Source organism: Gopherus evgoodei, chromosome 4, assembly GCF_007399415.2.
Source record: "Gopherus evgoodei ecotype Sinaloan lineage chromosome 4, rGopEvg1_v1.p, whole genome shotgun sequence".
In the NCBI taxonomy this organism is placed as follows: Eukaryota; Metazoa; Chordata; order Testudines; family Testudinidae; genus Gopherus; species Gopherus evgoodei.
This window is the reverse complement of record NC_044325.1, coordinates 26,202,126-26,224,903: the sequence shown is the minus strand read 5'-3', so window position 1 is coordinate 26,224,903 and position 22,778 is coordinate 26,202,126. Positions and strand designations below refer to the sequence as shown.

The 22,778-nt window shown below is 43.9% G+C and overlaps 1 protein-coding gene across 1 annotated transcript in view; it reads left to right on the top strand.

Annotated features, from left to right (window-relative positions):
* The first annotated feature begins 8,629 nt into the window (after positions 1–8,629).
* The window catches only part of EVL (Enah/Vasp-like), a 222,810-nt gene continuing 208,661 nt past the window's right edge, over positions 8,630–22,778 (top strand). The window contains exon 1 of the mRNA XM_030558771.1: positions 8,630–9,102. Coding sequence (XP_030414631.1) covers positions 9,098–9,102 — 5 coding nt within the window. The 5' untranslated portion in view covers positions 8,630–9,097. The remainder of the gene's footprint in view (positions 9,103–22,778) is intronic.

Genomic DNA, 22,778 nt, shown 5'->3' with positions numbered 1-22,778 from the left:
GAGAGCTGAACTTTTTTTGAAAATATGTCTCTTACAGGTTTATCTAGAATAAAATATATAGTCATTCCAGCAGAAAACAACCCCTATTGTTCTGTGGGGTTTAACTGTCAGGACTACACAAGCTGCATTGTTCCAGGTTTCAGACTGTTGGCTGAAGGAGTCCCCTCCAGACTGTTGGACATTATTGTTAGATGGCAGAGTTAAAATGTTGGATCCGTTTCCCAGCTGTGTTAGATTACTGTAATCTATCTGTCCTCCGCATTGCTCTCTCACTGCTCAGACATCTTAAACACGGACTTTCATTCTGGAAGTAACCTGAAGAGAGTGCACTGACACAAGAGCAATTTACTTGGCTGTTCGCTCAGTGTTTCCTTTTTTGTCAAGACAGATGTCAATGTTTTTAATAAGGGCTCCTTCCTTCCTTGTCCAGCCTCTCCTCCCGCTACAACATTCAGTGAAATCTTAATCCTGTATTTATGATGTCAGTGTGCTGCCATAGAAATGATTGTTATGTCACACATTCAAGCACTGTGGCCTCACTATGGTATCTAAAAAGAGCATAAGGTGTGCACTCAGAGACTCTGGCTGGGCCACAATCTGAGTAGCTGGAGAGAAGATGAGAGGAAGCTCAGTTTAAGCTACAAACTTGCTCTGGCATTCCCAGTTCATTTCCAGTTCCTGTTTAGCAAAGGATCTGGCCACATGCAATTTAACAGTCTGTACGTTCCAAACTCTCTGCAACCAAACAAACACAGCACCTCCTCTGTATCCAACACAGTCTTAGACTGGCTTCCGATTGGAAAACCTGTTTTTTCCCCATGTGATTAGCCACATCCCCAGCCAGGTTCATCTGTGCTTGACCTTCTAGCTGGGATTCTGAAAAGCACTGCTAGGATTTAATTTAAAAAAACAAACAAACCATGACTCTATTTGGCTCAGTTGATGACTCCTCCTTAGGAGACAGCAGAAATGCAGGCCCCAAATCATCTATATACCCCATCACAGAAATCCAGCCTTGTTCAAATGCACACTTTCATTTTTCTCTCCTGCTACAGTTCCTGCCCCCATCCCATCTTACTGCAGCACAGGTCTACTTGTGGGTCTGCACTGTGCTTAGTGTGTTGCCAACTCTTGCACTAGCCTGTAGGCCCCTTGTTTCTCATCAGTCAACTCTTCTGGACTATCATAAAAAGGCAAGGGAAGGACCTAGGCTATTGCCATGAGATAATACTACAGATATCAGTGAGGGTGCAGCTGCTGTTGGTGGTATAGCAAGCCCAGCATAAATCTGTGGTGATGGATGGGCCCAAACCCAATCCCCACATCTAAACACCATTGCATTTGGGGGAAGCTCGGATATGATGTATCTAAACTTTGTGGCTACTGTCATAAACTGATAGTTAAGGGTTAATGTCTCTTTTACCTGTAAAAGGTTAACACACAGTGAACCGGACACCTGACCAGAGGATCAGTCAGGAAACAAAATACTTTCAAATCTCGGTGGAGGGAAGCCTTTGTGTTTTTGGGTTTTGCTTTGTTCTCTCTGGGTCCTGGAAGGGACTAGACGTGCAACCACGTTTCTTGCCAATCTCCCTGCTACAGTCTCTTATATATTCAGAATAGTGAGTATTAAGTAGAACAGGCGGTTATAGTCTTTTGATTGTTTTCTGTATTTGCAAATGTGTAGTTTGCTGGAAGTATTTTAAATTGTATATTGCTGGGGGAGGCTTCTTTCTAGTGTCTGTAAGCTGAAAGACCCTGTAACTTCTACCATCTAAATTACAGAGATAACTTTTACTTTTTTTCTTTCTTTTTATTAAAAGTTTTGCTTTTTAAGACCTGTTTGATTTTTTCCCCTTGTAAGGCTCAAAGGAACTGATTCTGTACTCACTAGGGAATTGGTGGGGGAAAGGAGAGCGAGGAAGGCGGGGGGTGGGAAGGTAAATTTCCTCTTTGTTTTAGATTCACGAAGCTTGAATCTATATTGCCTCTGGGTGAGGGAGAAAGGGGTTTGAATCACAGTGATCTTCCAGGGTAACCCAGGGAGGGAAAGCCTAGGAGAGGCACTGGTGAGGGAAAGAGTTTACTTTCCTTGTGTTAAGATCCAGGGGGTCTGGGTCTTGGGGGTCCCCAGGGAAGGTTTTTGGGGGACCAGAGTGTATCAGGCACTCCAAGTCCTGATTGGTGGCAGCTATCAGATCTAAGCTGGTAATTAAGCTTAGGGGAATTCATGCTGGTACCCCAACTTTTGGACTCTAAGGTTCAGATTGGGGAAATATACCATGACATGTTGACGGCGGTGTGGATAAAGTAGGACCCAAAAAGCCAGTAAGATTATTATGTTTCCTTTTTCTCTCTGCTAGCTGTGTGTAAGCAGAAGAGAAGGTTTTTAAAACTACAGCCAGAAATTTTTTTTCCTTGCTCCTTTCTGGTTGTGCAGAGAGACTGCCTGAGGGCACACACATTAAGGTTTAACAGGGGTCTTTTGTTAAACAAAGCGGGCTTAAGTGGTCAGCAACAGACTCCAACAAAGCACTTCTGCAAATGAAAGGGTTTTTTTTTCTTTTTATTTTACCGAGAAAGGCACTGTTGCTAGGCAACCCTAAGAAGGCAACAAATAAGCAGCAGTTCAGGCAGTAAACACCAGAGGGCACCCCAACACAAGAAAGCAAGAACCATGACTACCAAGGACCTGAAACAGGAACTGGCAAGACTGGATGCAGAGGCACACCTCAGAGACTCCGACCACAAGCGAGACATGGAAAGAAAACAAAAAGAAATAGAAATAAGAGAAAAAGAGGTGGAGCTGAAAGAGAAGAAAAAATCAAAGAGGAAGCCTACAAAAGAGAACAAGCAGCCGAAGAGGAAGCCTACAAAAGAGAACAAGAAGCCAAAGACGCGGACCACAAAAGAAAAATAGAGCTCCAAAGGGAGGCACACCAGCAAGCCATGGAATTAGAACAGGCTAAGCAACAGAACACAGCCAATCCTAACAACACTTCGCCAGTTGTTGTTCCACATCCCAAAAAATTTCCCACCTACAAGGCAGGTGATGACATTGAAGTCTTCTTAGAAAATTTTGAAAGGACCTGCCATGGATACAGCATCTCTGAAAACCAGTACATGATAGAGCTAAGGCCACTGCTCAGTGGACCCTTAGCAGAGGTGGCAGCTGAAATGCCTAAGGAGAACATGAACGATTATAAACTTTTTCAAACCAAGGCATGCCTGTCTGCAGTTCAGAGCCCTAAAATGGAAACCAGATGTGTCATTCCCCCGACACGCCTACCACATTGCAAAGAATTATAAGGCCTGGATATCAGGAACAAAGGTTTAACAATATGGACGAGCTGCACCTCCTGATACAAATGGAGCAGTTCTTAGATGGTGTTCCTGAGGAAATAGAAAGGTACATCCTAGATGGGAAACCCAAAACGGTAACCGAGGCGGGGGAGATTGGAGCCAAATGGATGGAAGTGGCAGAAAAGAAAAAAGCTACTGTCAAGGGGAGTGAATACCTCAGGGGGCACACCAACAATAAACCCTACAACCGAGGGCAGCCCAAGACCCCTAAGGAAAAGCCACAGACGCCCTATTCTCCCACCTCACCAGTCTCCAGTAACCCACTTCGCCCAGTGACCAGTCAGCTGGGCGATGCTTTAAGTGTAATGAACTGGGACATATAAAGGCCACCTGCCCAAAGAACTCCAACTGAGTGTAGTTCATTACACCACCATCACACCAAAGATCCCCAGGCCCGGATGCCTCTCAAATACCCTTGGAGCGAAGGGAAATTTTGAGAGTGGGCGGAAAGAAGGTTACCGCGTGGAGAGACATGGGGGCACAAGTGTCAGCTATCCACTAATCCTTCGTCGACCCCAAATTCATCAACCCAAAGGCCCAAGTGACAATTTACCCCTTCATGTCACAAGCTGTAGACTTGCCTGCAGCTAAACTACCTGTCCAGTACAAAGGCTGGTCAGGAATGTGGACTTTTGCAGTCTATGACAATTATCCCATCCCCATGCTGCTGGGGGAAGACTTGGCCAACCAGATGAAGCGGGCCAATAGAGTGGGAATGGTTACACGTAGCCAAACCAGGCAAGCTTCCAGACCCATTCCTGTTCCTAAGCCGTCCACAGGGGCCCCATCTGTGTTACCAGAGACCCAGACAGAGGTAGTGGACCCAGATCCCATGCCAACAACTGAAACAGCCACAGTGCCTCCAGTCCCAGACCAGGAACTGGAAAAGCAACCAGCACCAGAACCGTTGCCAGCACTGACGCCAGCGCTTGCAAACCCATCTTCAACTCCAACGCCAGAGGGCACCAGCGAGCCTGAACTGGCAGAAGCAGCAGACAACCATACCCAAGAGGCTCAGCCAGAGCCTGGAATACCACCTGGTGCACCAACAGAGAGCGGTTCACCAGCAACGAAAACAACCCCATCACCTACATCGCTTCCAGAGGGACCAAGCCCAAGTCCACAGTCTAAGGAAGAACTGGTGTCTCCAGCTTCAAGGGAACAGTTCCAGACTGAGCAGGAAGCAGATGACAGCCTTCAGAAAGCTCGGGCGGCGGCACAGAGCACCCCACTGCCTCTCAGCTCTTCTAACCGATCCCGGTTTGTTATAGAACAAGGACTTTTATACAAGGAGACTCTTTCTGGTGGACACCAGGAAGACTGGCATCCACAAAACAGTTGGTGGTTCCAACTAAGTACCAGGGGAAGCTCTTAAGCTTAGCCCATGATCATCCCAGTGGCCATGCTGGGGTGCACAGAACCAAAGACAGGTTGGGGAAGTCCTTCCACTGGGAGGGAATGGGCAAGGACGTTGCCAAGTATGTCCGGTCTTGTGAGGTGTGCCAAAGAGTGGGAAAACCCCAAGACCAGATCAAGGCCCCTCTCCAGCCACTCCCCATAATTGAGGTCCCATTTCAGCGAGTAGCTGTGGATATTCTGGGTCCTTTCCCAAAAAAGACACCCAGCGGAAAGCAGTACATACTGACTTTAGTGGACTTTGCTGCTCCACTCTGCAATGAGCCAAGGCAAAATCCTGCACTTTATATCCTCCCTCAACTTTGGAGAAGTTGTAGAGTCCAATTTTCCCATTAAATAGACTGTCTTTTAGAAATAAATATATAAAAATGACTTGGAGAACTGCCACATTTTCCCAGCACATGTTGAGCCAACTCCTTGCTGTAAGGAGTTCTTCTGAGGAGGTACTTTAATGAAGTAATGTCCTACACACTTTAGCAAAATCCTTCAGAGGAAGTACATAAATCCAGATGATGGGAAAATCTGACATCTCTGAATAGCAGCAGACTTTATACAAGAGTATGAACCTAAGGAAAGCATGGAAGCTTCATGCTCACTGCTGGGATGCCCCTTGTGGCTCTCTCTGGGGATTAGTTCTGCCTGGTCTGATATACCACAGCTCCACTTGCTCACTAGGAGTCACAGTGCTTCCTCTTCTTGGCTTGACCCTCCAGCCAGGTCACTATACAGTGTCCCCTTCTGGGGTAGCCAAATTGTACCAACCAACCTGCCCATGTGCCATCTCAGGCAGTCTTCTGTAAGTCCTGGGCTGTGCCACTTTCCCAGTGGCTGGTAGGGAAACTCAAGTCCACCCTCTACTCCAGGTTCCAGCCCAGGGACTCTTGTCAGCAGCAGCCAAGGTCTACACAGTCTCAACACTCTAAGCTGTTTGCCATGGCTTCTTACTACTCTGCCTTCCACTGACTTTCTTCCCTGCAACTCCTCTGAATAAATCCTTTCTGGAGGGCTAGGATCCCAGGTCTTTTGCTCCCTTCCAGTTTCCTTCTACCCACCTCTCTGTGCTCAGAGAGTGACTGCAGACTCTCTGCCTACAGCCTCCTTCTTCAGTTTTGTGATGTAGCAGACTTGCTCAGCCTATGACCACCACACATTGTATCTTGTATCTTTGTCATGACTTAGAGTTTCACACCTTCCCTAGTATTCTTAAAGAAATGCAGAAGAGCTTCTTTTTTTTTTTAAATTGGGCCCCATTTTCCTTGTATTCTTGATAGACGTTGCAAAGAAAATTTTGTTACTCTAAGTTTTCTATATAAACATCTCTTTTCACAGGTATAGCCTTTGAGATCCCAAAGGATATGATTTATCATTTTCTGGACCTTAAATGTTAGACATAATCCATCTTTGTGCATGTTAATTAGAACTACATTACTATTTAATCCACAGTGCCGTTAGAATTTGAAATAGTAATTTCACTCTTCCTCTCAGGGCCTTGGATTACATCAGCATTGTCAATTGTAGGGCATACTTAGCCCCCAGCTGCTCTATCTCGCTGGCTTTATACAAGCCACTCCTGCTCCTGCTCAGCTGTGCTTTGTCTTCAGTTAGTGCTTATCATTCAAGCCTGACTCTCCCCCAGGCCCAGGTGCAGCCTATAAGATCGATTGGACTGTTCTGAGTCACCTTAGCCTCTTTAGGGGTTGTGTGGGGTGAATGCCCTATCATGTTTCAGAAGAAAATTATGAGAAGATGGACAAATCTAGCAAAAAATTTCTTACATCCAGTTGTCTCTCTGATGGGAACAGTTCAGTGACTGCCATCCAGCTATTGATGTGACATCTCAGGCAATGGAGGGTTTGCCCAGAAGGACTGCATGCAGTTTTTCACTGACAGTACCGTTCCAGAGAAGTAGCAGGTGAATGGCTAACACTGCAGTCTAAGGATAGAGAGCAGTGGTGGAAGGGGTCGCTGGTACTTTGCACCTTATGAGAGAAGATTCCATCCCATCCACAGGGCTTCTAAGGAAAACCCTGCCCCAAGCCCTTTCATGTAGACTAGGCCCAAAATACAAGATTGAATCCCTTGAAAAAGGTATTTGGCATGTGGTGGATCCAGGTGAAGACAGCTGAGGGGTGGTGTCATTATGATCAAATGCTAGGGCCACTGCAGTCAATGGAGCAGCTTTGTGATTTCTAGTAGGGCTAGGATTTGACTTGTAATGCAAGATGCTAATTTGTAGGCTACAGCCTGAGAAGGCTAAAAGGTAGGTTCTGCATTTATGACAATATGTGAAATGCCCTCTCCCTTGTTTTTTTTAATATAAGAATATATAATTCGCAAAATATTTGGCCATTGTGCTCAGATAACTCTGCACTTTTATATCACCTTTCATCCTAGTGTCTCAAATCATGTTACAAACACTTAAGCCTCACATCACCTTAGAGAGGTTGGTATTATACACATTTTACAACTGGGGAAACTGAGGCACCGAGCAGTTGCAATGTACCTGAGGTTACTATCAAATAAGAGCTAGGATTAGAAGCCGGGAATCCTGACACCCAATCATTGACTCTAACCAATGGCCTACAGCCACTACTCATGTGCAACTGTATGTGAATAGATGTATCATAACTATGGCAGGCATCTTTTGTAGTATCTTCTATTTCTAAAGAGCCATGGTGATTCTGTATTGTGCAGCTGAGGCCTAAAATGTCTGAATATATGTTGCAGCCTTACATCAGATTTTCTTGCCTACTCTGTTTTTAGATCTTAAGCATATTTACATATGTTCTGATCCCCGCTCCCCTTCCCTCCTGCCCATTTGACACTGTAATTTGTCATCATGGCTTTATTATTTAAAATAAAATCATTTCTTAAAACTAATCAACATTCTTACTTTTATTCATAGTTCAGGTGCAATTAAAATTGCCATGAAACTCCATAGGTTAATAAGAGAACAATGGCAATGTGCCATATGGCATATGGGCTGGTTAGTGACCCATGCTTTGAAGGGTTCCTCACAGATAAGCCAAAGAAAATGGGTTTTATTTTTTCTCATTGTTTCTAGATAAGCTTACCTCCCAGTAACCCCATGAGAGGTGATTTGGATGAGTTTATGAAGGTGAGTGTAACTGATGGCACACCTCGAGTCTCATGCCTGCTTCCTGACACTCTTCTGTTCCTTCATGCAAGTAAACATGACTCTTGGACTCTCTGGACCAGATATATGTAAACAATTGAGAGACGATAATTCTCACTTTCCAAGTATTACTAAATAAAGTTTCACATTTATGAAAAATGTGTGTGAACATGAAGTTTACTTTGGAGCAAATAAATAGGACTATTGGCCATTTCTAATGGTTTCCTATTTATTAAAAAACTGGTCCACAGGCCCTTAACTCATACTAGCTATGTGTTCATAGGGTGCCTTATTAACCTCTGAGCATCTGAACGAAAACTGAAAATAGCAATTACCAGAAATGAGTGCATAAAAGCTTCAGAACCAGTATAAAATGTATACAGCATTCTGATAATGTATTATTTCTATATCACTTAAGGTGTGTTAAGTGTGTATATGTAGTACTGCTTGTATGTATAGATTGCTGTTTGTTCTGTGGGAGCATATGCTGTGCTCGGTATCCTCCTATGGACTTGTTTATGGATAGTGTGTGTGTTGTGCCTGTATGTATACTGTGTTGTACGCATGTCTGTGCATGTGCTCTTCGGGCACTGTGTTCTCTGCATTATGTGGGAGGTGCACAAACACTATGTACGCCTGTGTGCACGTGTGCTCTGTGCGCGATATCTGTATATGTGTGCACTGCGTGTGTGTCTGGGTTGGCTGGTGGTGCATTCAGTGGGCTGGCTGCCGTGGGAAAAGCCCAGCTCCCAGCAGCAGCAGGAGCGGGCTGGCTGCAGGCTGGCGGAAGTCTTTGTCAGCAGCAGTGGGCAGCACAGCTCCGCTGGCTTTGTGTTGTGTTTCCTCTCACACGCGCCCAGGGAGCGGGGAAGATGGCAGGGCCCCGGGAACAGCTGTCAGCTGCCGAGGACCAGCTCCACAGCTAGCGCCATTGACGCTGGAAGATGCGATTGCAGGGGCCGCGGGGTGAGAGCAGGAGCCCAGCGAGGCGAGTGAGCCCCGGAGCAGCAGGGAGCCCCAGCCCCGCTTCGTGCAGCAGATGCAGCAGCCTCCGCGCTTCCCTGGCGTGCACCGCGTTCGGGGGGGTCCGACATTAATCACCCGGCCGCAGCTCGCCGAGCCGGACGCACAGACCAACTTCCCCGCGGACGGACAGCGCGAGTCCCCTGACCTGCAGGGAAGATGAGGTGAGTGGGGCCGGGGGGAGGCGACGGATCCCCCACACCCCGCCCAGCGGGACCCAGCAGCAGCGGGCTGGCTTGGGAGGCAGCTCGGGGGCGGCCGATCCCATCTGACGGCCGATCCTCCCTCGCACGGGCGGCCGGGGGGGAGAACCCGTGCCCCCAGCTGCAGCCCCGCCTCTGCCCGGCGGTGTGGCTGCGCAGGTAGCTCCAGGCGTGTGTTTCCCGGGGGCCGCGTGTCCCCGGCCCCACGCCCCGCTGCCCTGGCTGGGTTGCGCGCGTATCCCCGGGAGCTCGCCTGGGCTCGGCCCCCTGCGCCGCCCTTCGCCTTGCCCGGGCACGCCGGGCTGCGAGCTCCGTTCCCCGCCCCCGGACACGCACCTGGCTCGCTGCGCGGCGGCGGGGGAGGGGACCCCCAGGGCAGCGGGGAGGCTGTCGGCTCAGGGGTGGGGGCGGACGTGCTGCCGGGTCCACGCGGCTCAGTCATTCGCCTGTGATGTGTGAAAGCGGCTGACTAGCCAGGTTGCAGAGGCTCCCGGCGAAGTCTGGCCGGGGTGGAGGCTGGATCTGTGGGGGGCGATTGGAGCAGGGCAAGAGTAATGGGGATCCTCACTGCCAGACTCCCCCTCCCCAGGGTAACACCGTTGCTCTCACTGCACTTATTTGGCTCAGTGTTTGTGTAGGGGGAGGGGACCCCTTGAGGCCCCCCCATCCCCCCGCCGAGTTTGGGGGGGATTTACAGTGGGCGACTGTTTTTGTCAGTTTGTTAGCTGTCTCTCAGGGGCTGGGGTAACTTGATGCCCTTTGGGGGAAGCGGGGGGATTTCCTGCACAGGGGGAGGAGGTTAAGCAGCGCTGCGCCTCCTTGTCCTTCCCCGATGGATAATACTAGTGGGTGGTGACATCTTTGGCATGTTTGACTGCCCTTACTTGAAATCCGTAGGACAGATTATGTCAGTGCTTATAAACGGCTGCAGGCGGGTTTGAAAATAGTGCAGCAGCACAGAGCCGGGAATCTCCAACGCCGATGTTGTTTGGGTAGCACGCTCCAGCTTCTGCCGAGTCTCATCTTCCCTTATCCTCTGGGCTGCTGGCCAGCATGTAAGGTTAATGTAAAAGAGCTTCAGGGGAGCAGAGAAAGTGTACCCTTGGACGATTCCAGTGTAGATCCTTCCTGATCATTCAAAGACCTTCCTCTAGCAGTGGGAGCTGGCTAGATTGCTGTAGGTTTTTCCAGGGCAGTTTTCTAGCATGACTCAGGAGCAGAGAACATAGATTTCATGTAATCAGAACAGAGCTGTGAGGAAGAGGTCATCTGTTTCTAGACCATAATTCCTCCTTCCCCCCCCTAAGCAGTGCAGGAGTTCAGTCTCATTGTAAATGTCTCAAAGCAATGTGGCTTCCAGTGTTTCCCCATCCCACAGTATAATACTATTGATTCCTTCTGCTTCATCATCTCCTCTGTTTAATAAAGCACTCTGGCTTGCCTGAGGAATGGCAGTCACAATCAAAGACCAAATTGTCTTCTGTTCTGTGTCTTTGGACAATTGAATTTTTTTTTAAACTTTCCCCATAGGGCACTCATATGCAGCTATATCATGCTTCAAATAGTCTCTTAAAAACTATTTTTTTTTCTTTGGGGAGAAATTAGCTTTGCTTTCTTACGTGGGTAATTTTGATTTTGTATTTTTAAAGGTGTCCATTGTTGGTTCTTCTGGGTAGAATCCTATTTTAATACATACCATGGAGATTAGTATAAATACTGAATTGGTTAAATCCGATATCTATCTATCTATAATTTACTGGCAGGTTCTATCTAAATATTCTTCCCTCCTCAGAAGGGAAAGAAAACCCACTTAAAATATCTTTAAGTATAAAATTCTCCTCCTAATAAAAGTAGATTGTATTACTCCAGGAGATCCTGGCAGACTGTGCTATCATTTAATAAAAACCTTCAAGAATTTTTCTATAGATGTTTTTATTTATATTGCTTTTCATTGGTGAATAGATTTCTTTTCAGTGCAAATAAAGGTAATGTTTCTCAGTTTGGAGTAAAAACTTGACTATATATTTTAATTTTTCCTTTGTGTCCTCAGTTTTGTCTCATTCTAAAGAGATGAGCTGGAACATAATATGTGAATAGTGAGCATGCATATATCATGGCTTACCTGTTGTAATTTGTTTTCTCACTGTCTGATACAAGTGCTTTGAAATCCACCAAAGATAGATGCAATATAAGTGCGAAGTATTACTACTTGTTTAGTACTTAAATGTGCAGAAATATTACCTCCCACTCCATAATGAATATTACTAGTTTTTTAATAGCAGATCTTATTTATTTTTGCAAGCATCATGCAGTTCTATCATTTTACAGAAATATATCTATAAACATACTCTTTTCATGTTCTGGCAATCTTCCTATAGTTTCCTCCCTATTTGTTAATCTTCAGTATGGCTTATAAAACACCTCCTTGTGTTTGAGAGGCAGCCACAATAGAAATACATGGAGCCGGCCATAGTATTTTGGGGTGGGTCTGTGGAGCAATTTTTCAGCTTTACCCTCCCAAGTAACTAACTTATGTCCACCTCGATCATACCACTGTACACACGGCTACATGCTATACACCAGTTGAGAGGGCTTGTCCTCAACCTGTGCAATTGGGTTTTATCCAAAAATGGGTGCTGAGAAGCTGCACCTCCTTTTTAACAGTGAGGGTGATTTAGCCATTGGAACAAACTACTGAGGGAAGTGGTAAACTCTGCATCTCTCCAAGTCCTCAAAACAAGACTGGAGGCCTTTCTGGAAGGCAACATGTGCTTGACTAAAGTATATTAGCTTCAATACGGAAGTAACTGGGTGAAATTCTATGGCCTGTATTAGACAGGAGGTCAGACTAGATGATCTAATGGGTCTTTTCTGGCCTTAAAATCTATGAATCTCTCCAGACTTCTGTTGCAGAAGTGGTACTGGCTTGTGCTGAATTGCCTGCTTTTTAAAAAAAATAAAATCCCAGTAAGGTGTGATATCTAGGTGTAGAGGTTTGTGCTTTTCACCAAAGTGAAATAACACGAAATAAAACAAACCAACGTACAAAACAAAAACTCACCCTCCAGTGATGGCTCCTGGTCACAGGGCCATTCACATGTGGCCTGGACACCCCCTTGTCATGATGGAGGGGCAGGGGTGCCAAATTTTGAGTGGGTGGCACTGCAGCCTAGTGACTGAAGTCTCACTCCCTTCCCACCCTGCCAGGGGCAAGACCCAACCCTTCCCTCTCCTCCTCCCCTAGGGCATCCTGGGCTCTGCGGCAGAGCCCAGCCTTTTGCCCCGTGATTAAAAAGAGAAATTCCTAAAAATTAAAGCCCTGTGATTTTGGGGGGGGTTGTTATTTATGTGCATCCCTAACCTGAAGGGATGAAACCAACCTACTGCCCTGGGACAAACAGAACCAAATATACATACAGTAATCATAGATTCATAGACTCTAGGACGGGAAGGGACCTCGAGAGCTCATCAAGTCCAGTTCCCTGCCCTCATGGCAGGACCAAATACTGTCTAGACCATCCCTAATAGACATTTATCTAACCTACTCTTAAAAATCTCCAGAAATGGAGATTCCACAACCTCCCTAGGCAATTTATTCCAGTGTTTAACTACCTTGACAGGGACTTTTTCCTAATGTCCAACCTAAATCTCCCTTGCTGCAGTTTAAGCCCATTGCTTCTTGTTCTATCATTAGAGGCTAAGGTGAACAAGTTTTTTCTCTCCTCCTGATGACACCCTTTTAGATACCTGAAAACTGCTATCATGTCCTCTCTGTCTTCTCTTTTCCAAACTGAATAAACCCAATTCTTTCAGCCTTCCTTCATAGGTCATGTTCTCAAGACCTTTAATCATTCTTGTTGCTCTTCTCTGGACCCTCTCCAATTCTCCACATCTTTCTTGAAATGCGGTGCCCAGAACTGGACACAGTATTCCAGTTGAGGCCTAACCAGCGCAGAGTAGAGTGGAAGAATGACTTCTCGTGTCTTGTTTACAACACACCTGTTAATACCTCCCAGAATCACATTTGTTTTGTTTTTTTTGCAACAGTATCACACTGTTGACTCATATTTAGCTTGTGGTCCACTATGACCCCTAGATCTCTTTCTGCCATACTCCTTCCTAGACAGTCTTTTCCCATTCTGTGTGTGTGAAACTGATTGTTCCTTCCTAAGTGGAGCACTTTACATTTGTCTTTATTGAACTTCATCCGGTTTACCTCAGACCATTTCTCCAATTTGTCCAGATCATTTTGAATTTTGACCCTGTTCTCCAAAGCAGTTGCAATCCCTCCCAGTTCGGTATCGTCTGCAAACTTAATAATAGTACTTTCTAAGTTGTTGATGAAGATATTGAACAGAGCCAGTCCCAAAACAGACCCCTGCGGAACACCACTTGTTATACCTTTCCAGCAGGATTGGGAGCCATTAATAACTACTCTCTGAGTACGGTTATCCAGCCAGTTATGAACCCACTTTATAGTAGCCCCATCTAAATTGTATTTGCCTAGTTTATTGATAAGGATATCATGCGAGACCGTATCAAATGCCTTACTAAAGTCTAGGTATATCACATCCACCGCTTCTCCCTTATCCACAAGACTCGTCATCCTATCGAAGAAAGCTATCAGATTGGTTTGACACGATTTGTTCTTTACAAATCCATGCTGGCTATTCCCTATCACCTTCCCACCTTCCCAGTGTTTGCAGATGATTTCTTTAATTACTTGCTCCATTATCTTCCTTGGCACAGAAGTTAAACTAACTGGTCTGTAGTTTCCTGGGTTGTTTTTATTTCCCTTATTATAGATGGGCACTATATTTGCCCTTTTCCAGTCTTCTGCAATCTCTCCCATCTCCCATGACTTTCCAAAGTTAATAGCTAGAGGCTCAGATACCTCCTCTATTAACTCCTTGAGTATTCTAGGATGCATTTCATCAGGCCCTGGTGACTTGCAGGCATCTAACTTTTCTAAGTGATTTTTAACTTGCTCTTTTTTTTTTATTTTATCTTCTAAACCACCCCCTTCCCATAAGCATTCACTATATTAGACATTCCTTCAGACTTCTCAGTGAAGACCGAAACAAAGAAGTCATTAAGCATCTCTGCCATTTCCAAGTTTCCTGTTACTGTTTCTCCCTCCTCACTGAGCAGTGGGCCTACCCTGTCCTTGGTCATGTACAGTATAGTAACAGTGCGCATCGTGAGCTCTTTAATCCAATAGTTTTGACTGAAGATTTACCTGAGTGAAGTCTTGACATTGTTGTGATGAAGCCAGCATTTCAATTATCTTATTGCCCTCTCATTTCTACTCATTTAGCAGTTCATGTGGCAGCATATATATAGTTGCCAGCACTTTTAGTTTGATGTAAAGAGAGCTGTATATGCAGCTTAGTTTTAATGTTTGCTTTATTTGCTGTAAATTCCTTTCTGTTTTGTCTACATAACAATCAGGATTATAATCACAGAAAAGGAGAGTGTGCTGGTTTTTATATATCTCATTTTTAATTGCCTTATTTGATCAGACCAACAGGTCCATCTAGTCCAGTATCTTGTCTCGGTCAGTGGCTAGTACCATGTGCTTCAGAGGAAGGAGCAAAAAAACCCCAAGGGGGTAATCATGTAATGACCTGCCAGTAGAGGATGTTTCTTCTGTCCCTATCAGTTAGTAGTTGACTTAACCCCAGAAGCAGGAGTTTGTAGCCTTTCCAAACTTTGTTTTAATCCTGTCTACTGTAACTGTGATTCTCATTGTCTATGTAAATATCCCTTCATTTTTTTTTTTTGAGACCTGCGAAGGTTTTTGCTTCAATGATACCTTGTGATAAATGGGTTTCACAGGCTAATTATGTGGGAGAGTGCGTGGTAAGCGGTAGTATTTCCTTTATTAGTTTTAGATTTACTGCCTTACAGTTTAATGGAATGTTCCCTTATTAAGAGTAAGGATGAGCAAAGGAGTCTGTTATGCTTTTCTATACTGATTCTTCTTTTTCATCTCTTCTCTAAAATACTTCATCTTTTCAGTTAATCTCTCTTCACATGGAGTCCTCCCCCCCATTAATTATTTACATCACTTGTCTCTGAAATCCTATTTTTGCTATATCCTTTTCTGAGCTAGCATGTCCAGAACTAGTATCAGAGGGGTAGCCGTGTTAGTCTGGATCCGTAAAAGCAGCAAAGAATCCTATGGCACCTTATAGACTAACAGACATTTTGGAGCATGAGCTTTCGTGGGTGAATGAATACCCACTTCGTCGGTCAGTGGCTAGTACCATGTGCTTCAAAGGAAGGAGCAAAGAAAAAGTGGGTATTCATTCACCCACGAAAGCTCATGCTCCAAAATGTCTGTTAGTCTATAAGGTGCCACAGGATTCTTTGCTATGTCCAGAACTGAACACCCGTCTGAGTGAGGGTATACCACTGAGGTACATGCTGCCATTATCATATTTCATTCCATTCCTTACGCACTGTAATATTTTGTTTGGCTTCTTTGACTGCTGCTGTTTACTGTGAAGCTTTTAATAGAGCTGCCCATGGCTTATTCAGAGTTGTTAGTTTAATGTAGATTGTGTATCAATGGTTAAAATTATTCCTTCCATTGTTCATTGCTCTCCCATCATGTTCCCTGTTGACCTGGCTTTATTCCATCCCTTTGGAGTTCTTCACAGGTTTTTCCAGTTCTGATTAACTTAAATAATGTAACGTCAGTTGTGCAGAATTTGCCACTTCCTTGCTATAACCTTTTTCAGGTCATGAATGAACATGTTAAACAACACTGGCCCTGGCACAGAACCTTGGCATAATGAAACTAATACTGTGCCATAATGAAATTTGACTATTTGTTCCTCTTCTGTGGTTTTCTGCCTTTTTAGTTTCTGTTCCTTGACATTACAGCACCTCTCTCCCTTAGTGATATTGAATTTTCCTTAATAGCCTCTTTTGAGGGACCTTGTCAAGGGGAAGTAAATTTTATCAACTCGCTCTCCATTGTTCCCTACTTAGTTGACATGCTCAAAGAATTCTAGTAGCCTAGAGAGACATGGTTCTCCTTTGCAGAAGCTCTGCTGATTAGTCCATATCACATCATGATCACCCCAAGGTGTATTAGAATTCTATTTTTAGTTTATTGCTTCAGCTGGTTTTCTGGCTAGTGAAAAAGATTTCACCGGTTTTGTCATTCCTAGAATCATTCCCTGGTGGTCGAGCAGACTGATTCTTTTGCAGGCTTCCTGCTTCTGATATATTGAAGGGATTTCTCATTGTTCGTCCTTGTATATTTGACTATTTGTTCTTCAGTGTCTACCTTGGCTCTCCTAATTTCCATCTTGCACCTTGCCCATCGTAGCTGATGCTCCTTTCTGTTCTCTTCACTATGGTTAGATTTCCATTTTTGAAAGGATACTTGTTTGGCTCAAATAATCCCTTGGACCTTGCCATCTAGCTATTTTGCCATTTCTTACCACCTTGCTTGCTGCTTTCGCTACTCTTCCTGTGTGCTGGCCATTGCATGTGATAAACTGTATTGAACCTCTTTTTTTTTTTTTTTTTTTTTTTTTTTAGGTTTGAAGTATTGAGGGAATTTATTAAGCTCCTTCCAAATTAAATGGATTTTCCTTAATGTTGAACCCACAAATTAAATTAACTCAAGTATGGATTTCTTGTATCTGAGGTGATCCTAGTAACAACCTCCATGTTTTCTTCCTGAATCTGGACCTGAAGATAAATATTCAGCTCTCCAATCTGATGTTTTATTTCCTTTGATCAGAGCTGTAGAAAATTTAGGTTGTACCTTAGTGTCCGTCTTCATCGATGTAGCTCTGATTTCCACAGTCTCCACTCATTTAAGCATTGGCTTTATTCCTGTAGAAGCAGTTTGAGTTTTAAAAGATGTCTTGTGTTTTCTTTGCAATCATTTCAGAGCTGCCAGTGATCCATAAATCTTCTCTCTTATCCACCCCAAACTTTGGATCTCAAGGGTACTGAGGTAAAGTTGAAGAAACTGCCATAACTTCTTTGTGTGGGCTGACACAGTTGGGTGAATAAATTCTTCTTGTCCTTGCTCTTACCCCAGGCAGGTTTCATCAGCAGTAATCCAAGGCTTCCATTTCATCTGCTCTTCTGATCTAATGTGTAATAATGAGGGCAGTTGCCATCTCCACTGTAACGCAGAGCTCCACAGAGATTCATTGACAAATCTCCCCTCCTCTGCACCCTTGCTGAAGTTTGACAGTTGCATACTAATGAAAGTGCAGCTTTCATAGGAACAGAGAAGCATGACCTAGTGATCTGGGTCGAGCTGTGTGAAATTGCAAACATTTCAGGTTTTTATGAGAGACAATTTTGCTGCCACCAGATTTTTCACAATGGAGTGTTTACATCAAAATGCAAACATTCAGATTTTTATAGACTGAGTCTCAAAAATCAATCTTGACCCATATGAAATTTCGAAATTCAAAATTAGGAAAACAGTAAAGTTTTTCCAAAGAAGAACGAAGAGGCAAACCCCACTCTCAAAATAACCCTGCAAACCACCTTCCAGCAAAATGACCTTACAAGCAAAAAAGGTAATGTTTGTGTTCTACTACGGCTGACTGAAATTGTAACAAATTGCAAAGCTTTCAAATTGCACTGAATATTTCATGAAATATCTGAGACAAGGGTGGGGAGCCAGGAGCTCATGAGTTTTTTGTTTCCAGTCCTGACGTTGACTGTATATGTTCACTATAGAGTCTGTCTTCACTTCTTCTGTTGCTTGGATGCTGGCCCAAACCCTTCTCTTGTCCACTCACACAGCCCTCTACCCTGAGTGTAGTGGTGCTTTACACTAGGGCTAGCTGGCCCAGCTGGGAGTATGGGTTAGAGTTCAGATGCTGCTTTCATGCAGGCCACCCATATGCAGTGAAGACATAAGCTAAATCACTTGAATGTTGATAGGCTTCCTCTACCTTCCCACAGTTTCCCCTTTATGACCAGAAGGGCAGACTAATTCTCCCACAGTTTATTTGGAAATAGTGCTGCTCAACTTACTGCAGCACCCAGAACCATGGGATATGCCCTCAGAAATCCTAGCAACACACACAGGGGAGTGCACACCTGTAAGGACACTGTAACTTGGTTATGGCTTTCCATTGGGGCTGTTCACACCCAGTCTAGGCTAACCCAGGCATTCAGACCTGGTGCTGATCACCTGGATTAATTTTGTAGTGAGGACATACAAACTCATGGTGATCTGCAGCAATGTAATCATTTAACTACGTTTGCTCCACTACCTTATTTGCAGAATGAGGATAATAGTACCTACCAGATGAGGTGTTAAGGTATATTAGTTAGGTCCCAATCCAACAAAGGATTTAAGCATGCGTTTAATTTCAAGCACATGAGTAATCCCATTGAAGTGTTTATTGGCTTTGCTAGAGTGGAACCTCAGTATTTGTGAAGCACTTCGAGGATGAAAAGATACAAATGCTAAGTATTTATAATATTATGTAGTCCCTGTACTCCATGCACCTCTCTCTATGTATCCTTCCTTCTCCCATGCGCTCTTCTCTCCCTCCTCATCAGTGCCTCTATTCCTTTCTTTTCCTGACTCTCATGCATCTGTTAACTACTCCACCACTGCTCCAATAATTAACATAAAAAAGAATAGTATCAGAGGGGTAGCTGTGTTAGTCTGGATCTGTAAAAGCAGCAGAGAGTCCTGCAGCACTTTACAGACTAACAGACGTATTGGAGCATGAGCTTTCGTGGGTAAATATCGACGAAGTGGGTATTCATCCATCTTCTGGGTTAATTCAGATGAACGTCTGATCTCAGCAAACATTTTCTTAAGAAACAACAGTTGATGTGCCACTAAATAAGCTGTGCTTGCTTTCCTCATTCAGCTAATCTCATTGTAGCACGTGTAACCCAGTCAAGTAAGTAAAGCAAACAGTATTTGGCCTGTCACAAATGCACCAAATGGTGTATATTTACTTTTTATTTAGCGTTTTATACAGTGGCCTGGATACAGAGTCACCCTTTTTGCCATTTTTGTTGTTTGTTGCATTTTCCCCAAAATAAGAACTGTCTGTGCTTGAATAAATGGATTGAAGAGTTGGGTAGCTTCTCTTAAATATAGTACTTCAGGATCATCAGTATCTGAAATGCTGTTTTGTAGACTGTTACAGAAATAGCTCTAACCCTGTCCTAACTTTGTATAACAGTAAGTATTTTTCCTGTTTTTCCTTTTCCATCTTGCAATGGACTGAAAGCAAACTCTTAAACCAGCACACTGGCTATTTTCAAACTTATGGTTTTGCATTCAGGCTGAGGAAAGCAAGATACAAAAATCAGCTGTTCTAAGTCGAACGGTTCCCTCCATTTTGGTTCGTGGCTTGAAACGTTTTTTTTCTTGATCACACCTGTTTATGAGTAGAAGATTATCAGCATGGCAAACTTCCCTTGCATCCCACATGAAACTTTTTCATATGGAGAAAACATCTTAAGGCAGCATTTTAAACAATTATTTTAATTAAAAAGGAAGAAAGAAAAAAAGAGGAAATTTTGTCATCCAGAGAGTTTGGAGAGCACAGATGTGTGCAGGTGGCTATAACTGAGTGGAGATGAGTGTCAGATACAGGTTAAGAGCCAAGCTGTGCCTTAGGAAATGTGTATAAAACTCTCATTGAAGTCAAAAGGGATTAAACATATGTACTGGATTCAAGAGCAATATGTACTTAGCCAAATGGGAGAGTGAAGAGGCTTTCTGGAGTCGGAATTGCTTGCTAGACTCTAGCAGCATCTGTCACCTGACCAAGTGCTGGGATGTAAAATATTAAACGTACAAATACTGAAAAAATACCTATGGGGGCGGTACAGAGACACCATGATAATATGTATAAGACATCGAATCACCAGCAGCCAAAGCAGACCACATCTTTCTTTCCTCTCAAGACCTTGCCAGATTTGGGGTCTAGTGTAGTCTGGAGTCTGCAACTCCTGACCATCCTCGCCACGTATGCCTTGTTCCTTGTACATCCAGGACATTGCTGCCCAAAGTCAACCTTGGGTATATGTGACTACTCCTGTCCCAAAGTCCTTGGAATGTAAGTGTTGTTTGTTTATATTGCATCTTGGGTAATATGTATGGTGCTTTACAAGGTATTCTGAGAGGATTACAATCTGGAATTAGAGCAAAGTCATAATAAATGGACAAAAGATCAGGAGCAGTAAATGAAAGGAGTTGGATATGTCCCTGGCAAGGTGTTGTTTCTTGCAATGAATAAGAAACAAAAGATTGCATTGTGGATTTCTAATTAGTTGCTTTTCAAATATATAATAGATTTAAGGAAGGAACTAGTGGTGGTACAGTGGAGACTGAAAGTCACTAGGCCTGCCAGAAGTGAACGAGGAGGGGTGTCAGGATGATCTGAGCTAGTGGTCACAGCAGGAGTCAGGCCAAGTCCGATAGCAAGAGGTCAGAGTCCAAGACAGGCCAGAGGGTAAACAAGATCAGGAAGGGTCAGGTTACCAGGAGATCAGCAGCAGGCAGTAGGAGCTGGTATCTCAGGGGAAGTAGCCCAAAGCAGGGAGAACCCAGCTGTATGGACAGCTTCCTGTGCCTGTGCCTGTGCCTGTGCTTGGTTCACAGGACGCCCAGCGGTCTGCCAATCAGTTTCCAGGATTAGGGTCCTCTGTCAGAGTTCAGCACCTATTCTGATGACAGGAGATCACTGGGTGGCAAATTGGAGCTTACTAGCTCCAAAGAACCCCGTGCAAAGCCAGACCAACACAACTGAGGAGGAGTAGGGTGGGGGCAGGGAAAACGGGGGAAATAGCCTGATTCTGGGCCAGGTTCAAGACAGCTCCAAATTACCCCAGCTATAGGGGAGCTGTTTCACTGGCTGAGGATGAGCAGCACAGCCGGGGTCATGGATCGATCCTAAGTTCAAGTCACCTAGATTTGTTTCTTGACAAAGAAGTGCTTGAAATGTGTCATGAAAAACAGGAAGGTGGAATTAAGAGACACCCAAATAGGTTGCTTGTGTTGAGCCAGGTTGGCCTTGCCCTTGCCCTAAAGCAGGGGGAGTCTATTTTTTTATTAAGATTGAAATTTCTTAATCAAAGCATAGTCAGGGTCCAGACTCCAGAGAAAATAAAAGAAAAAATTCAAAAGCGTCTTGTGGTCTGCCTATTGACTACCCCATCCTAAAGTTTCTTATTTTTTGTGTATTGATTTCAGTGGTGCAGTCATGAGACATAACATAAAAACATAACCTGTGTTTTTTTGACTCTGCAATATTTCTCTTCACACTGGCTCTCTTAAGATACTAAAAGGGCAAAAGCCAAAGGGATTGGATTTCTCCAAATTAATGGTCTTCCAGCCTAACCACAGACAGTCAGTGCTTTTCTGAATCATTTATGATATGGAAGGGCACAGAGGACCATTTTCTCACTTTACACCCTATGAAATCCCATTGACTTCAGGATATATGTCAGGGCAAAACTTGACCCACTGTCTCTGAATTCAGTGAAGTGACACACCAGTGATTTAAAAAAAAAAATGCAGTTAAGTAGATTAGGACCCTGCCTCATTCTAGTCAAAAGTTTAAACTTTGCTTTTGATTTAATTAAAAGTTCAGATCTAAACTTTACAATGTCCATCTGCCCCGTGTAAATAAGATTTGCTTGTTTTCTGTCCTGAGCTGATAAGCAAAAACTATTGGCCGAATTGTAAAACCAAATGTAATTACAAGTCTTTGCTGGAGACCAAAAAATAAGGAAAAAATCCAACAACCCGTTGTTTTGAAATTGTATAGTGTGAAAGCTTGTGAGCATTACAGAAATAGCACAGGAGAAAGTTTCAGAACTAGACATTGAACTGGAGAAGATGGAAGCAAGTTCACAAAGGGAATAAATGCATATTGTGACATGCCTCAAATGATGAAGCATCTTTGTTGAAAGGTCTGCAGTTTGAATACTATTTTTCAGTTTAGCTTCATACAGTTAGTAACTCAAAGTCTGAAATCTGTGTTGAATACCAGTTGTGTTACTGATGGATTTTTAAGACTCCTTCCATTCTGGAAGGAGGGAACATGGAAAGAATTGTTCTTAGTGCTTAGGGCTCAAGGCCTAAGTTTTCAAAAGGAGCTAGTGATTTTTGGGTAACATCACTTTTTAGATGCCCACTTGAAACACTACTAGGTCACAGATAGGTTTGAGTAGATAAAGTCCTTGGTAATAATTGCTGGAAAGTCACAGATCTTGGCTCCACTCCCAGGCAATGTATTCTGCTGATGTTTCATCAGGTGATGGAAACCTTTCTGCCACTGCTTGTATGGGAAACAGTGAGAAAAGCTAGTCATTCTAGATTCTATATACAAATATGTCCCAGATGCTTTATAGAAACACTCTAGCAGTAAGATCAAACTCTGGCATATGTGGTCAATGAATATTTATTTAATTAATTTAATTCAGAGATCAGATCAATTAACTAATAAGAAGGGGGTCCAATGTATAGACATATACAAGACTTCCAAGCTCAAGTGCTAAAACAATGCCTTTTTTCATTTAATTTAGTGTACACCCTCCATATTCACTTGGTCATCTTGCCCTTGATATGAGTCTGTTCTTTCAGTCTCCATCTCTTGTTGGCCAAAGCA